A 19304-nucleotide genomic window follows, 5' to 3' on the forward strand; every position below is an offset into this window, starting at 1 on the left:
TATACAGTTTCAGAGGGCATTTTAGCCATTTTAGGAAGGTATCTATGCTTATTTCTGCTATTGAGCAGTCTTGTATTTTCTATATTTGTAATCTAATTGTGTATGTTTAAACTTAAATTAGAAAAATCCACTTTAGGTACCACAACTCCAAAAATGATCAAACATTGTGGTCAGGACATGCTGACTGAGGGATTTGGGGAGTTATAATCCAAAAGTAATTCTTCCAAGCTGTAGTTTAAATTCCTGTCTTTAAAACTGTCTTAAGAGGTTTTATAACGATATTTTCATGCATCACAAGTGAGCCAAGGGCTCTGTGTGAACCTCAGAATGACTGATATGTTTTATAAGGGAATGCACAAATAAGTACACAAGAGGAAATGCTATCCACAATCCACTTGTATTAATATTGTTAGACTATGAATATACTATAATAAGGATTGATTGGATGTGAACTGGAAATGGATCAAGCAATGAGGTCTAAGTCAGATTTTTAAAAAGAAATCAAATGCTGCCTTTTAGATTGGAATTAATAACTGAATTGTTCTGCTTAGATGTTGAATATCCTTGAAACTGATGATTTGGTATAAAAGGGGGGAAAGTTTAGCTCAATATTTTTTTGTGTTTCAACTTTCTTGGTGCAAAGGATATGTCCAAACTGCTAAAGGAGGGCGGAGGAATACAATGATCTCCAACTTGCTGCCTTCCCATCTCTGGGAGCTGTGTGAAGAATCTGGCATCACAATCATACACAAAAGATGAATACAATGACTTGAGAGAGAAAATATCAGAATAAATATGGCTGGGTATTTCCCTACTTGATTGTGACACTGCTCAGTAAAACTGTCTCATTGGCTAGGATGATTTCCTACTTTTCTACTGAGATCAGGAAGACTAGTATGGATCGTTTGACCATTCAAGTAATTGGAACACTGCCTTGGAATAAGTTCAATAAACTCTTCCATCGGATAAACTGAATAAGCTGTTTCTGTGCTGTCTGCAGCATCGCATAATGTACCCATTGTAAACTGTTCCCGTTCAAGCTGCAGGTGGGGAAACAGATGAATATTCTCCTGCATTCAAAGTAAAACCAAACCACCACCTTCTATTATGTCAGGGAGAAAATGAGTATGGAAACATTTTCCCTAGCGTGTTGGCTTTTTTTAAAATGAGGTAATGTTCAAGTATCCAGTCTTCCTATCTGGCTGGAATATGGTTAGACGTTACATAGCTAGCAGTGACAAAGCTAGACCAGCAATGGACAGATATATGTGTTGGTGATCATGAATTCCAGTATTCATTGAGAGAGCTCTACAAATGAACAATCAGTGGTGAATCCTCAGTTCTAGCAAACTAGGCAGGCAAGGCTAATTCTGGCCTAGGAGCAGAAAGAGTGTGGTTGTTGTACCTCTGAAGAAGCTGATCCCCTCTAGCTTTGGTTCAAATAATTTAGAGGGCAGGGGTATAAATCTTAGCAAATTTCATTCCCCAAGGCAAGAATGGATAGTTTTACAGTTTTCCCCTCACTGTGGGAAATTTGTCAAACACTGTGCTGTTTTTGCAGATTACTCTCTGTTCAGGAAGTATTCTGTGCAAACAGATGCAACAGCATTTCCTGCACAAAAACACCTGTGTGCATTTCCCCCCAGCTAGAATAAGTCCCATACTATAAAGATTCTTGGCCATCTAGGATGCCCCTTATTACAGTTTCCCAATACTAATTATATATATATATATATATATATATATATATATATATATATATATATCTCACATTTTCTAAAGAATTTCCCAATAATTTTTAATAATCTTGCTACCCCTAACAGAGTGGTACTGAGAGGGCAAGAGAGCACAAAGACTCATGCTGCAGTAGAAAATTGATCCAGCAAACCTATATATTATCTCATCTAACCCAGTACTTTCATCTTGGTTGGCAACAGCTATTCAGAGGATCAGACAGACACTCTTTTTACTGAGAATGCCTAGAGTTGAACCTGGGATCCTTTTAAACATGTATAGTATTGCTGAAGCAATAAACTATGGCTCTCCCCTGATTTCAGCCAGGCCTCCTATATCTATGCTTCACGTTTAGCTCTTGCAAGGGAAATATAGGCCCTAAATTCAGGGTTATTTAGTGATGGGTAGCCCAATGAAATAATATTGAAGGGTTATCTATCATAAATCAATACAAATTCCTCCAAATCCACATGCGGGCAGTCTGATATCTTTATGAACATTTCATTTATCCATTTATTTTAACCAATTTAAATTTTAATAAACATTTAACTGACAAATTCCTGGTGCTTTGGACCACATTTGTTTCTCCATGAGCAACTTGCTGGAATATCCTGCAAATGTCCTGCAAATTATCTTCCAACTGTCTCCACTGGTAAAAGTCTAGAGACATATTTGCTTTCGGACACAAGTGGGGGAAAAACAAGGAAGGGACTTCAACTATTCTAAAGGGTACATGGCTTCCATGTTTGTCCCTTGCCAATTCAAACCCCGATAGGTCATGAAAAAACAATGTGTGTTCTTCCACAGAGTTGACTGACTGGTAGACAATGTGAACTATAAGCAATCTTGGTGCTTATAGGACTGGAGAAAAGAACCTGACAGAATTCCATGTATTTAGGAAGGGAAAAACAGAAATCTTTAGACTAAATAAACTCTTTCCTTACTAGGTCCTTGTTATGGCTCCTCTCAAGGCAACAACACAATTGCCTAGAAGAGGCATTAGATGCTTATTTATAGAGCAGAGGTGTGTTCAGTCCTTCCATCACTTGGATTCCTCAGCTAGAAATATAAGTAGTAAATAGGTCAGTTTCCAAATTATCTCTTGTCTGTCCTGAAAAATAATGGTGCCGTGTGTGTGGTGGGGGAACCCCAAGGGTTCATTTCCATATAAATTGGAGATTTACCCGCAAGAGAAGGGCAGGGCTGTGCTGAATATTTCCCCATTTTTATTTCAGAGACCAAAAAGAAAAAAAAGAAAAAAGTGATTTTGCTGAAGTTTAACTGTTCTTCTTTTTTGATATGATTGTGAGATTATTGACAGTTTTTATTGTTTTGATAATGACCATTCTCTCTTTCCTCAAGTGCTTTGCTCCACTGCTATTTCTCCCTGCTCCTATCTGGTTACTGCTTCTACCATCTTCTGCACTTAACCACATGGGTGATCACAGCCTATCAGGGATCACATAGTGACCGGGATGATGTTGTGCAGCTAGATAGCCAATAAGATTTGACTATCTATTGACATGACCGAGGGCAAATAAATAAATAAATGGCAAGTTGAGAGCAATGCTTCTTAAATTAATCATACCGGTGATCCCAGGCAATCAGGGATCACACAGTGAACACACAATGATATCATTACATTCTTACCAAATCAGGTATGTCTACATGATGATGATAGTGATGATAAATGAAGTCAATAAAGACAGAGAAAGGAGAGGGCCATGTAAATGAATAAGCAAACATTTTCACAGGCATTGCCAAAATAAAACAAATCAAAAATCCTCAAAACTGGACGATTATATTGGACACATCTGAAGATGTTCCTTGAAAAAACAGTGAATACTTTCAGCTCAGCCCTAAAAAGGGACATATTGATGCTGTGGAACACTGGATTAGCTTGTATCCACTGATATAAACCTAATAAATAAGGATTAAAAAATAAAACAACCAAATCCCAGTTGCTCACTGTGGATGAGCTCTCCATCCTTCTGGGAGATAAACAATCTTGTTATCATCCCTTCTCTCTTTTTTTAAAAATATACACCTGCCTTTATTGAACGTACGTAGAACTATGGCTTTATAATAAGAAAAAGGTTGTGTAGACTGCAGCTCATTAAATCTTTACATCCATTTGGAGGCATCTACTAAATGTGAATATGTACAAAATAAGGAATGGATCGGAGAAGGTGGGTCAAGTGAATGTCAGGGGCTTGGAGTGGTGGAGTTGGGTGGGAAGAGGGTGCGAGTGATGTGTGGCGAGTATAAATTCCCCATTGGATCAATGAGAAATCCATTGCTTTACTGTCCATGGACAGGCTTGGCAGTCTGTAGCCATTTACTTCTTAAACATGTCCTGGAGGGGACCAGGCAGGTATTTGATGACGGTGTCTAGAATGCTTTCCTCCTCATCCTCATCCTCATCACCACAGCCAGGAGGAATGGCCTTCTTTGGACGTGTCAGGCTTCCCTCAGCATTGGCTTCCAGAGCTGCTTGGGCTTCTGCTTCTCTTTCCTCCTTCTTCTTAATTCCATACTGCAGAAGGGTGAGGGGGGTAAGTGGGGGCAGGAAGAAAAGAAAAACACAAGAAAGCTGTCACTCTTCAACTCATCGCCAGGCTTAAAGCAGGAGATCTGGTTTGCCCAACATCAATATTTACTTTTTACAAAGATCGCTCCTCTTGCCTGAGTGCCTGGTGGTCAATATTATGCTCATCCTTTAAATCAAACAGCAGTTTTAAAATGTCAGGCCAGCGTTGCATTATAAAGCTAAGAAGAAAGACCTGACTTCCCCTTAAAAATCAAAGAAACATTATATGAAATCCAAATCCTTCTTAATCCCTTGTGCAGTTGCACAAAAGGTGAATACAGGAGACCATTTTGGAAAAAATAAGTGGTAATTTACACAGTGGCAATGCAACTGTTTTGAGTGTTTGTCTGTGGCTTCTTTCAATGCTGTGAGCAGAATTATTAGCTTGTCTCTAGTTTTCATAAGGGCTGAATGGGAACAGTGCACTGGTAAAATTGAGGGCTGACAGTGAACTCTGTTTATTACACTGGACTTTAACACTGGATTTAGCAACTGAATTGTTCAGTCCTACCCTGAGTACCTTTTAAAAAATAGCAAATAACCAAAACGAGTCACCAGAATCCCCAAACATTTCAGCTTTCTCAGCAGCCTTTGCTGTCTGGATATGTACTCAGGTAGTATGGCTACTTGTGCATCACCAGTAAAAAAGGAAATGCATCACCAATAAAAAAGAGAGATAAAGATTTGTACAAATTTGGTATATGCTAATTTGTGTGCAAATTATTATTAATAATAATAAGCCACAGACAAACACTCCAAACAGTCGCATTGCCATTGTGTAAATTTCTGGTTCAGGACTCAAAGCAATATACAGAACCTAAACACACCTGAAAATTCATATCATAAGTTAAAAAGATAATTAAACAAACCATAACAATGAAACCAGTAATCATTATTCCGAAGTACCACGAGCTAAATCACTCCGGGGTGCCCCTCCTTCAAAGTAGGGCAATGCTACCTTGGAAGGATTCCATGTTGGAGTAAGTACAACATCATCCTGACTTGGGGAGGAGTGATGCTTGGGTAAGAAACAGTTGCAATGTGGGCTTCTTTGACTTGGTTGAGGTCCTATCAACAGAGATGATGAAAGCTGTCAGCTCTGTATTCTCCTATATTTAAAACGTTTAAATCTCAAGTTCCCTCCTTTCCAAATATGACGAAATTTGAGGAATCTGAGAAATTCATTTTTAAAAAGCAAACTAAAACAAAATTCTGTCCTATATTGAAAGAAAATAAGTAATGCTGTTCCCAGGGTACCACAATGGCTTGAGAGTAGTGTACTTGCTGCCATCAGTGATACAGCTACAAGTGGGTGTGTGGGGAAACATGAGGGCATTAATCCCCTTGTATGAACTCTGCCTCCCCATATGAACATTTCCATCACTCCCCACATTTCTAGCATTGCAGAGAGTGAGACATTGAAATTAATTCATGCTAGAATGATTTTGCTTTTCTTGGATGACATTTGTGGTCTTTGTATTTCCTTGGTAACTTTGCCTGTTCCTGTTCTTTGAATATCTAAACTCTATTCCTAAATGCTCAGCAGAAGTTTTAAGTTCCTACAATGCTGCAAATTTGGAGTCTGGAGGGACATTTCTTCTGGAAATGAAGAATTCTTATTGGGAGAGGCAATGATCTCATTTTGTCCCCCATTGCTACAGCCCTGCCTACCATATAGGCATTAAGGATGAGTATCCTGTTTGGAAAAAACAATAAGGTTACTCAGTACTAACTTGGTTGAAATCACAGAGATTTAAATCTGTTGAGGGGGACTGGCAAGGCTCCCCACCTGTAGTGCACCTGGGACCAAAGAGCCAGAGTGATCATCTTGAGAGGGAGAGAGGCAGGCCAGCAACAACAGGCCTCGCCTGAAAGATGAAGAGCCCTCCTTCCGACCACCACCTTGAGGGGGGAGAGGCCTATGTGAGAGAGCAGAGGAGCTGGACTTTCCCCCTTCTCTACTGTCATTCCCTTCTCCTTTTGACCATCCATTAAGAACTCAAGCCCTTCTTCCATTCCATCTGCCTTGGTCCAGGCCTCAGAGGTAGAAAAGAACTGCTGGACCTGATCCCCTTCCCCACCACCTCTCCCTTCTCCTTTTGTGTCGTGTCTTTTTAGATTGTAAGCCTGCGGGCAGGGAACCGTCTAACTAAAAGATTGTATGTATAGAGCTGTGTAAATTTACAGCGCTTTATAAATAAAGGTTAATAATAATAATAATAATAATAATAATAATAATTTGAACATTGGACTATGAGCAAAGACCAGGATTCAAATCTCCACTCAGCCATGGAAAACTACTGGGTGACCTTAGGCGAATCACATTCTCTCAGGCTCAGAGAAATGTAAAGGCAAGCTCCCTCTGAACAAATCTTGCCAAGGAAATCCCATGATAAGTTTGCCTTAGGGTCACCTAAGCCAGAAAGTAACCTGAAGGGACACAACAACAACAACAACAACAACAACAACAATCATAGATCTGGACCTGATGGATGAGTCTGTCAGTTTCTCTTTCTTCCAGGTTCTGCCTTTAAAAACTTAAATTTTATCCATTACTAATATGAACTAATTTGTGAATATTGGTAAAGTTCTTGTCAAAAATGAAATGAACTGAAATCATCAACCATCCCCTTGGCAGCGGCTAGCTAAATGACTCATTTATTTATTTAGATACTCTATTTCTCAACCCACCAAGATCCCTGACCACAGTCCTCATCATAACATAAGCAGAAAAATTCCTGTTAAATAACAAAATAATGGAATCCGTGTTTTTGAAAGTACCAGATAAATAGAGCTGGTTTTTTTTGAAAATGGTATCAGATGAAAACCCCTCACTTCTGCCTCATATGTACAAACCAATAGTCTCAAAAATAACATGCAACTGTTTTTGGACATTTGGAGGTATGCTGAATTAAGGAGAGGCTTTATAAACAAAAGGTTACAGGAATGGCAGTGAACTCACTTTTGCAAAATGACTCCTGTATCTGATCCAGAAGCACTGGGTCAGGCAGAGATGTCATTTTGTAAAACTGCTTTGTCTGCATGCTTCCCCACACTTTCCCCCTTTCTGTCAGTGTTGCATTCTAATTAAACTACTGAATGGACATCAAGATGAAATTCAATACACAAGATTCACAGGATAATTGGTTAAGGACAAACTCCATCAAGGCTGTCAAAAGCCTTGGTGAGAATCAGTGGTTTTGAAACAAAAATTACATAGGATTTAAAAGTGATGAAAGGGTTATTCTGAGACAAACTGTTCAGTGGGCCCCTGGATTCAATAGGCAAACTGCAGGTGCTATTTTGTGTTGTTGTTGTTGTTGTTGTTGTTGTTGTTGTTGTTGTTAAGCTAGAACTATAAACTAGTGCTGGGAATAATTCCTCTCCATATTCTCCGCAACTCTGCCACTTCCAAGATGTGCCAAACTTAGCCTCAAGAAACTCTGTCATATTTAACATACTTTCTTTTTTACTCGTATTTGTTAAAGTACTAGTATGTTGCTCCTTATGGCTTGCAAAATATCATTAGCTTCCTGTACATGGCAAGATAATCTAGCTTCGTAAACCTACCAAATACTCTTCCAAATAATTTCCAGTGTAATTCATTCACCATGTTTCCAGAGCACGTCATCAGGGCCCCCATAGCTTTGGGGTTCCATGTCAATGGGGCAGTGAATTGGTCTGTGCTTTAGTTTGGACAAGGAACTATCCATGTTTTTGAATCCAATGCCCCCCCCCCCCCAATAGTTTCAGCACATTTGATAGTTTCTTTAAAAGTCCAACAAAAGGCCAGCATGTCTTCACATACTGACTGGTGTGGAGGTTACCAGCTATTCCTGTCTCAGTGCTTTTTCTTTTATTCATGTATGATTAATTCTGCCCATCCTGTTTGCCAAGGCTCTCCATGACCACCTCTTAAGATCTTGATCTTCCTCCACCTGTTGGCTGCACCTCCTTCCTTGAAGGTACTTGCACCTCAGTCTGTGAAATTTTGTTTTAACCATGAAAAGATTTTGGAATCTAAATAGTACTTTTTGTGTCTCAAGTATAGTTAGACAGCCTTGATCTGTCATTCTTCAAAGCATTTTACATCTGCATCTGAGACATTAATTCAATAGATCATAAGACTGGAACACCATAGAGTTGATGCTCCTTCTTCAGCAGATTTGACTTGACCATTAAAACACTCCTCCTATTCATATAGAATGTACTCCCTCCACATACAATTCAGAGGAATTTGGGCTCCCCCCCCCCCCCACCTGAAAAATTCAAGCACTACAGAAAAAGGAACCACAGTTTTCACTGGAGCATTCATGAGTATCTGCAAGTTTGCACATTATTGAAATTCATCCATCTGCTTTACATGGATTCACATCATTGTGCATTTTCAGCAGAAGGAGGGCGAATAGATGTGAACTTTCTCACGAAAGTGAAGACAGTTAAGCATTGATGCAAATGTGTGAAAATACACAGCAGTTCACATAATACACTAAATGTAGACTAGCCCTGCTTCTAGTGGCATCAGTGGCAATTTTGATAGACCAAGGAAGAAGAGCTGTCAGTTGCAGTGCCTTCACTCTATTGTGAGAGAGCAGGTGTGCATGTGAGGGCTGGCTTCACAATTTGAGTGTGTCACTGAAAGGTTGAACCAGGAGTGGGAATTGTGTGTGATCTTCCCAATGTTGTTGAACTGCAACTCCAGCTAGTATCATCAAGGGTGTAAAATGCTGGAAGCTGCAGTTCAACAGTGATAAAGCCATGAAGAGTCAACATTGTCCGTATGGAAGGTTAAGTCTCTTTGCTCCAAAGTTCAGCAGTTATCTACTTTAGGCCCGGTCCAGAAGGGTGCTTCCAGACGCCCCTGGCCCCTTGCACGTGACGAGGGTGTCAAAATGGTGGTGCTCTGTACAGATGGGTGCCGCCATCATTACTTGCCGGATGCCTAGCATCTGCACGTCACAGTGCCATTATGACATTGCAAGTGTGCCATTGGCGCACTGTGGCATCATAATGGTGCCGCAAAAAGAACCCGCTTTTTGCCGGTTCTTTTTGCTCCGCGAGAAAGTCCAGCATTCTGGAGGCTGCGGCTTCCCCACAGAGCAAAGCAAGGCACTGGGAGACCTTATCCTTAGATAAGTAGTTCCTCTAAAAGTAAAGCAAGTGGTGGTTGTTATAGCAAGGTGGCCTGTTCTGATTCAAGCTTGCTGAGGACAAGGGACACAGCCTGGAATTTGGGAGGATCAGGTGGGTCTGGATTTGGAAGAATCAGATGCTGATGCCTGTTAGGATTATGGAGAGGATGCAACAGTGATTGATGTGGATTACATATTGTGGGTCAGGGCAAACTGGTGTGTGGTGAGAGAGGTACATGACTTGACAGCAAAGAAATCAAAGGCAATATACAGTAAAGGATGTTATTTCCTGCTGGCACTGCCAGGTAGATTCACCAGGCACACCAATTGACTCATTTGTGGGCAATTTAGCAAGAGCCTGCCTTAAACCTGGAGCTTATCTATGTCCCACTATTTTTTTTTAAAAAAAATCTAAGCCTTTATCTAAGATCCTGGGTATCTATGTATTTGGGTGCCCCATTTATACTCCCTTGTCCAAATTTACTCATTTAAATATATCCTAAAGTTGCTTACAGATGGATGACTTTTCACAGAACAAAACAAAAAGAATTGTTCAGCTATTCTGTTTTCCATCCTCAAGGGACTTTTGTGGTAAGAGAAAGGTTGGAAGAAGTAGTAAAAAACAAAACAGAGAATCACCAGAGGTTTGCAAATGGAAAATTATGTCATCTGGAATGCCCAAACCAGGGCTGATGGGAGAGAGCCAATACAAATTACTGCGGAGTAACAGTTGAGAAGGGGGCCCTGTGTCTGACTGTGTTGCATGTGTTCCTGTCTTTCTTGGTAGTATCACTATTTGGATTTGACATCCAATGCAAAATCAGAGATAATAGTAATAATAAGTTCCACATAATGACTTTTAGCTGGTCCTGGGGCTCAAAACTGCTTCTGAGTAGGTCAGGACAGGAAGCTGGACTATTTAGGATTTGCTTCTCCAACTACCAAGAAAAAATGTCTCACTGTACAAAAAAGGAGGAAAGTCCTTCTGCCTCCAACCAAGCCAGGGACGTAGATAGGATTTTAGGAAAGGGGGGGGGGGGTCCAGACTAAGTGCCACCATTATAATGGGGCTTGGATGTGGCGGCGCAGCAGCACACACCATTCATTTTTCTAATGGAAGGGGGGGGGGGTCCGGACCCCAAGAACCCCCACCCCTTGGCTATGTCCCTGACAAAGCTAAACTCCAGGCTGCTCCAGAACCCTCTGTCTCCCCACCCTCCACCACTATGATGGCTTGTTTCCTGCCTTGTCTACTTACCTATTTGCCTTATTTGCCAGTAGGCGTACTGTGCCTATTAGGAGCTCATCCCAAATCACACATCTCTAGAGTTTCTTCCTGGCCTACAGGAAATCAGGTAAGGAAAGAAGGAAGGAAGAAGAGTACCTTTTTCAGATCTCTCCCCTTCATGCATAGGCAAAAGCCCTTTCCTGCTTGGCCTAAAGTCACCACCCTGGCCTAAAGTGACTACTTGGCTGGTTGGCCCACAACCACCCAGTGTTGGTCCAAACAGCTGATGAACAGTTGGAAATGTTCATTGGGGCCCACACTATCTTAATATTTCTGATCATCTCTCCCAATAATATTCCCAGAACTTGAAAATGTTACTTTTTAGATGACAATCCTCAGAATCCTTTAGTGGGGGGATTTCAGGAACAGCTGTCACCAAAAGTAACTTTTCCAAGCTGTGAGAATTCTATGCTCAAGCCAAGGCAATTGAACGCTTAAAGCATCATCTAGAAGCTCCCTCCCAGTACAAATGTATATAAATACAAACCATCCTGGGGGGGAAAAAGTTATATCAGAAACCTTTGGGTTTCTTTTCCCCAAATGCACCTTCCTTTTCATGTGCCACTTCCCCTATCCAAATGACCCTAACTCCTGCTAAGGTCTTCCTACTGTGATTACAGATTTTGGCAACCACATGGGCACTGTACAGATTGAAATAAATTGACTCTGCCAGCTGGATGTCAGTGCTGACCTTTAGCGCCACATGGCCTGGAACACAAACATATACTGGCATATGGGAATGAGTGTGTGTGTTTTTTTCTGTATAATAAAGTTTAAAAGAAAGGAATTATTCAAGATAGAAATACATATTTTGTTGGTTTTTTTTAAAGAAAAACTGACTCCCAGCAAATGAAAACTCTGTTCTGTTTTGCTTACATTTTGATATGTGCATAACTGTCTGAAACAATTCTATTTGGAACTGTGTTTTGTGGGTTTTCCTCTGATGTCACTTGGCTTCCTTTCGCAGCAGTATGCAGGCAGACTGAGAGTTTACACACAAAAACAACTTGCAAACGTCCATGTGTGAGTCAGTGAGCAGGAATGGTATGTAACTGGCAGAGCTGAACCAAGTATCCCAAAGATGGAAATGCATAAGAAGGGATTTGCCAAACCCTTTTCAGTACTATTAGTTAGCACTGGGATGCTGAAAACACGTATAAAATTGTTCAGGAATGATATCAGCCCTGCCCAAGATAGTTAATGGGGTGGTAAGATGGGAGATGCAGTCGATACCTGGAGGGTGCACATATTAGCCATCTCTAATTGACAGTATTTAGCTGGGGTAGCCAAGGTTGCTACCCTCTGTATCGTATAAGCCCCGCTGAATTGCATGGGATTTACATTTGAGTAACCATGCAAAAAACCACCTTGTATGCAGTGTTCATACAGCCCTCCAGATGTTGTTAGATTGCAATTTCCAGCAGGCCTAACCAGCTTATCTGATGATGATGATGATGATGATGATGATGATGATGATGAAAAACGGGGGGAAGAGCACCCCAAAATTACTGCTCGATTAGCCTGACATCAATATCAGGCAAGATTTTAGAGCAGCTCATTAAATATAGAAGCTGTAAGCATTTAGAAAGGAATGCCACAATGCCATAATTTCAAAAAGCCAACATGGTTTCTCAAAAACAAGTCACACCAGACAAATCTTATCTTTTTTTTAAATACAGTTACCAACTTAGTATAGTAGATGAAAGGAATGCTGTGGATGAGAAGAGAAGGTTAAGAGGTGATATGACAGCTCTGTTTAAATATTTGAAGGGATGTCATGCAGAAGATGGAGCAAGCTTGTTTTCTGCTGCTCCTGAGAATAGGATGCAGAGCAATGGATGCAAACTGCAGGAAGAGATTCCACCTCACCTTTAGGAAGATTCTATGATGATTATGATGGAGATGGCAAGTAGGTTAACATATCTGAAAGCATCTCTTACTGTAGAAGAATATACCAGAAAATCTTTTTAAAAAAATTATTATGATTTTAATGCAACATAAAAACAACAAAAAACAAAAAGCTAACAGGAAATATATTTTGGCTGTACATTTGATTACACATTCTTATCTGAACTTAATTTACATATATTTTTACTACATAACAAGCGTTAGATTATATTTTATGTTATCTTTCTTCCTTAACTATTTTCCAAAACCAGGACACAGATAAATACTTATAATTATACATTCTGATTTCCACATTTTCCTACTTTATACGTATTCTTTACCTTTGCCTGTTTAATCCTTCTTATCCTTACTCCATAATTTTGACATTTCTCTCTATTTCCTTTTATATTCTTGAATTGTCTTTCCATTAATATACACGGATAAACTATCCATGAGAGCTAGGTGGTTTAATTTTACTATTCATTCCTCTATAGATGGTATAATATCAGTTTTCTAATGCCTTGAATATACCATGTGTGTGGCTGTGATCATATACAGTAATACACTTTTATTTTCTTGATTTAGTCTAGCTTTAATCCCTTCTTTTATATTTAATAAAAACCATTAAGGTTTTAATGACATGCTATACCTGAAATTCTTATATTCAAAGAATATTCCCTTCACTATTGTCTAGCTATGTCCTGCACTCACATCTGGCAGGATAGCCTTCACATAAGGACATTAATAAGGAGGAAAATTGCTTTCAGGTTAGGAGGGTCTCCTCCCACGCATGGTTTGGGCCATCCAACTTTTCCTTAGTAACAGATCACTGTTTCTCTGCAAACCCCCTCCCCCTTACTTGGCACAACATCCTCCCAATTCATTTGAAAGCTCTTGAAAATCAGTCCATTCATTTTACCATAACAACATTCAGCAGGCTCAGCACACAATATTGCTGGCTCCTTAAGTACAATCAAACACATTTTGTTTCTAGCATTCTTCTCACTCATACCCTGCGGTTTCCTTTTACCTCTCCTGCTGGCTGGAGGACAAATCTGACAGATGCAGCCACCCCCACTGGCACATATACACAACGTCACAGGCTGTGCTTAGGTCTGCCTCCTCTCCCCTGCATATGCTGAATACATCCAAAAACAGTTGCACATTTCTTTCAGTGTACTTCAGACTTCTTTCTAACTCACACTGGCGCCCAGTGATGCTGGCTTCTAATACTAGTCCTGCGGCAAACATAAACCAATTACTTGCTTATACCCTGAGCCTGAAAAAAATTACCTTTTTGGTTGACATTTCCCAGAATTCTCTAGCCACAGTGACTACTGGCTGGGTAGCCTGAAGGATTCTGGGAGCTCTAGTCCAAAACTGTATCTTTTCTGAACTGTATGCTAAATATTTTGGCCTGATTCTTATTGGTAATCCCAGCTAGAGAAGACCCTTCAAATCAAGTGTTGAATGTTAAGTCAACACTGGTGAAAATCTCTTTGCTTGAAGGGGTCTATACCAACTGAACTAACAGGTGAATTTAGGCCAAGGGTGAAACTCATAAGTGAATTTGTCATAAGCCTTCACCATTGACTTTTGTTGGTGTTGTGTGCCTTCAAAATGGTTTCCAACTAATTGCGATTCTATCATAGGCTTTTCTTGGCAAGTTTCTTCAGAGGGGGTTTGCCTAGTGTCACCCAGTGGGTTTACATGGCTGAGTTGGGATTTAAACTACGGTCTCCAGAGTCATAGTCCAATGCTCAAACCACAACGCCATACTGGCTCTCCATTGACTACCTACCTAGAATTCCTCATGCATCGACATGTCAAAATTATTTATTAATGATAAAAATCTGTCAGGGCGGGGGAGACATGCAAAGAGAGAATGGAGGTTTTTGCTTCCTTTCCTAGCAATGCTAGGCCACATTAAGGTCATTAGGTGTGATATTACTTCAGTACAATTAAGCACCAAGGATGCTCCATTAATTTACATTAGGCACAGGCGTCTGCTTGGCAGTATGTGGCTCACCAGGTGTGAAGAGCTCAATTTCCTTCTCATAAGCTCATTCATTATCTCCTTCATTGTTGTGGGAGCTCGGTTTGCAAGGAGCACACTGGCATGTGGGCCCATATGGATTGCCTTGGTGGCAGCATGGGGATGAGTCAATAGATTTGCCACCTCGCCTGAACCATGAGGCTGAAGCACTGAAGCAGGAAATGAAATGTACTCCTCTGTCCTCTGAGAGCAGGAGGGAGGAAAAGACCCATACGCAGCCTTGGAAGACTAAAAAGTCATTAATTCTGAGTTGTTCTATATGTGCTGGATGGAAATAGCCCATCCATCTATCAAGGCCTGTGTTGAATATCTTCTGATTTTGATATTTACTTTCAGTATGGCACACGCAGGACTTTGAGACATTATTGGGAACAAGATCTATCTTGCTGAATGTTTGCCCTGTTTCATTGCTATATGGACTTCTTTGTTTTTATGGTTTTCCTTTTATCTTCTTTGCCCTCAGTTTTCATACCATCATCATCATCATCATCATCATCATCATCATCATCATCAAACACAGCCAATAGCCAGCAAAACTTTCCATGACTATATCCATGCAATCCAGTTCTAATAACTGCATTAACACAATATATATATTTTTGTGAAGGATTTATGATATTATCACATCCCTACATGTTTCACTAAATTATTTTGCCAGTCACAACCAATGGGAGTTGTGAGTCATTTATGGACACCTAAAGGTGACAAGGAAAATGGTGCCAAGAAGAACAACAGAGGGGCTGTTCAAATCAGCAGTTTGGGCCGGCTTGGAGGAAGAGTTGGGGCATTGCGTCTCCATGATGCATGCCACAACTCCACCCCCAGGGCAGTGTGACATCATGGTCCGCGGCATGACGGTGCCCCTCTGACACTGCATATATACAATACAGTGCTGAAGGAATGCCACCAAGCCACAACAATGTGGCTATCATACCCTTTGCAGGGTGCAAAAATAAGCTGCTTTTTGCAGCTCCTTTTTGTGCCCTGCAAAGGCCAAATTGGGGCTGTGGCATGTGGTTACCAAGGCCCTGATCTGACTGAAACAGGGACAGCTGCATGACGCCCCTTTGGATCTGTCTGTATAGTCCCAGGGAAACCTTATGTACAGGTCTTATTCAACAAATGCAAAACAAACAAATAAACTCAAGGGCATTGTTGTCCCAGAACAAATACAACATTAGGTAAACAATTTTGGCTCAGCTCAATACTGATCACAGATATTTTATCATCAGCAATGGAACAAGTCAAGAATTTGGCAAAGTGAAACACAACTTTTGGTGTGCCGATCCAATGAAGTGATTCAGACTATGAAGTCTCTTTAAACAGATTTCCACAAAATTGGTGACCTCCAGATGTGATGGACTACATCTTTCATAAAAGTCCTTCAACATGTGAGTTGTAGTTTAGCACCTCTGGAAGGCAGCAGAATGGGAAAGCCTGCTTAAAAATATCACACACTGCATTGATATTAACACTGTTTCACATTTTCTTCTCTAAAACTGCTTTCAAATTTAGGGTTAAAACTAATGTTAGTCCCACTTAATTCAGATCCAGTAGGGAGCAACTTAGGGAACTGGGTATCATTCGCCTGAAGAAGAGATGGTTAAGAGGTGCCATGATAACCATGTTTAAATATATGAAGAGATGTCATATTGAGGATGGAGCAAGCTTGTTTTCTGCTACTCCAGAACTAGAACACAGAGCAATGGATACAAACTGTAAGTATTACAGTAACACTCAGCATTTCCCCATAGGTTTTCTTTTCTTTTTTATAGAATCTATAGGGCCTTTGGGCCCACAAAAACACCCCTGGGGGCTGTATGCGATCCATGAGTCCTATTTTCCCTAAGCATCCTACAATAACAGAAGTATAAAATTCCTTGATAATTTCATTCTTGAAGAAAGGAATACACAATTTTAGACATTTTCTTCCAATAAGAAAATGTTTCAAAACTCATGTTTCTGAAGACTATTTCCTTTGAGATTTATTCTGCAGAAAAACAGCATATGTGTTTTGTTTTTTTAACAGAAAAAAATAGAATAATATTCCTGTGCAGGAAATCCCGTTTCCTGTGAAGAAAATGCTGTAGCTGGGGACTTACTCTGTGTCAAATTTATGCGTGGTGTTTTTGTTCAGAAGCAGCATTTTCTGTGCAAGAGACAGCATTATTTGCAGTGAAAATAATATTTGTGCACAGAAATAGTCTGTATTTTTTGTCCCAAGAACATGCACAAATTTTGTGCAGAATAAGTCCTAAACTTCAAAGATTCTTGTCAATCCAAGTTTTCTTTATTAAGGTTTCCCAACACTTAAAAAACATTTTTTGATCATTACACACACACACACACACACACACACACACACACACGAACACGAACACTCTTTGAATATTTGCTGTGATAATGCTTCACCTTTCACCCAAACTTTTGGGGCCCACCTGCATGGCTCTGGATTGTTTTATTTGTGAATTCTTCTAAAATTGATTAATAAATCTTTTGTGTTTTTAAAAAATTATCTGTATCCCACCAAGAGATATTTATATATAGGGCAGATATTTCAATAAGATAGTTCAAAAAAAAAAAAAAAAAAACCCGAAGGAAGGAAGGAAGGAAGGAAGGAAGGAAGGAAGGAAGTTATAGCTGTACGCAGTAATACCCAAATTACTGAATGGGAGCTGTGTACATTGAACATGCAGGGCTGCATCTGCATTGCAGAAATAATACTATTTGATACCACTTTAACTGCCATGGATCAGTGCTGTGGAATACTGGTAACTATAGTTTTGTGAAACATCTAGCCTTATCTGTTGGAGAGCTCTGGTACTACAACAAATGACAATTCCTAGAATTCCACAGTAGTGAGCCATGTCACTCCAAGTGATGTCAAACTGGATTATTTCTGCAGTGAGGATGCAGCCTGAGAGGTGTGGAATTGTTTGGATGTACAGACAGTGTATTTATCTAATGTGTTGGGCACTTTTTATAATGCGTAAATATTTCACACAGAACTGGAAAATTACTCACCACCTAAATATATAACAGCCAGCAACAGTCTCACACCTTGAATTGTTGTGTTTAGAGCATGTGACAGAGAGAGGTTTCTGGGGAAAACCAAGGTGGAGACTGAAAAGGGAATTCATCAAAGAATCTCAACCACACAGAAACAGGCAATTGGAAGTAACGACAGGAAAGTGGAAGAGGCACTGGTTTTCAACTGTTTCACTGGGACCTTTCCCATCATGAGGATATAGTAACTAAACGGCTGTCTGCAAAGATCTTGAGGCCCATGTTCCCAATGGCCTTGCATCATGCTGTTTGGATCCCCAGGCTGGCATCAAGCCCTCAACCAGAACACTGGAAACAGACCTGGAGGATCTGGTCGAATCCCAGGGAAAGAGGGCTTTAATACAGCTCAGTCTACTGTTTGCCATGGAGTTTCTCTGAAACTGTGTAGTGGTCAGGCTCCCCATTTCAAGGTCAGAGGTGGCAACAGGGGGGCTTCTTACTAGCCACAATGGAGGAGAAAGGTGAGGAGTAAGGTAAGGAGTAAGCAGCATCAGTGGGTCCATGGTGCAGGAACGGGCAGCTGTATAAATACCCAACCATCCCCACAGCAGCCCAGGAACCAATCCAGGTTGTAACCGAGACCAGGAAAGCACGGACTTGGTCTCTGCTTTCCTGGCCCATCTGATCAGCACCTATATTGCATTGTGAGTATAGGTTCAATAGCATCATCCATGTTGTGGTGTAGCTGTTCCTTTTAAGGTAGCTTTATGGATACAGGGATGTAGCCATACTAAATGGTGAGGTAGAAATGTCACAAAGCTGGAGCGTTGTGCCTCATATTTTTGACTCGTGTTCTGTTATGGGTGATGATAGGAAGCTGTTGTGTTACTGTGTTTGAACTTGTAAGTATATTTTAAGTTGAAACATTCAGGGAGAATTTCTATTAAGGTCAGTTAGAAGTCACTTTGTCTCTAAGAAGGAATTATTTGGTCTTCTGCAAAAGATGCTATTTTCTAATTCTTTATTGGTGGCTTCTGAAAGGCCCCTCTCCCTAGCTGAATGAAGCTCTGAGGATGTGAGGAAGACTTCAGTAACGCTGGGTAGAAATTTTATTTGTTTGCACTTCCTGGTTGTGCTTGGAAAATGGATTTTTTTATAGCAATCCAACTGCATCAGCATTTTGGCAACAAGTACGTGACTCTGCAAAGAATACAAATGGACACTGCAGTAATGCATGACAAAGCGTGAGTGCTGTGGCTAGAGATCCAGATCAAGGAGCAAAGATACCAATGGCTTAGCGAAACAAACTAAAGGCTTTATTATACGAATTCCATTCTAAGATAAGAAAGTTACTCAGGGTGTTAATCTAAACTAGCTCTGTTCTGTGGAAGAGCTGAGGTGGAAACTGTAGGGCAATTCAAATTTCCTAAGGCTTCGCCCTTTGTTAAAGAAACAAAAGTATTTAAATATCAAAAATATCAAAGCCAAGCCTGTTAGGGTCTAGCTTTAAATCAGCAGAGTAGCAGAAACATGTCCTTGTCTTACTATGCTTCTCTAAGAACTGAGACTGACTCAAAAACAACACAAGTAGTTTGCATTTTCAACAAAAGT

The 19304-nt window shown here is 40.3% G+C and overlaps 1 protein-coding gene across 1 annotated transcript in view; it reads right to left on the bottom strand.

Annotated features, from left to right (window-relative positions):
* Positions 1 to 1750: 1750 nt before the first annotated feature.
* The window catches only part of LOC149323296 (complexin-1), a 187375-nt gene continuing 169821 nt past the window's right edge, over positions 1751 to 19304 (bottom strand). Inside the window, exon 4 of the mRNA XM_089488715.1 lies at positions 1751 to 4270. Coding sequence (XP_089344841.1) covers positions 4073 to 4270 — 198 coding nt within the window. The 3' untranslated portion in view covers positions 1751 to 4072. The remainder of the gene's footprint in view (positions 4271 to 19304) is intronic.

Source organism: Sceloporus occidentalis, unplaced genomic scaffold (assembly GCF_023333645.1).
Source record: "Sceloporus occidentalis isolate IW3139 unplaced genomic scaffold, rSceOcc1.0.p SCAF_1, whole genome shotgun sequence".
In the NCBI taxonomy this organism is placed as follows: domain Eukaryota; kingdom Metazoa; phylum Chordata; class Lepidosauria; order Squamata; family Phrynosomatidae; genus Sceloporus; species Sceloporus occidentalis.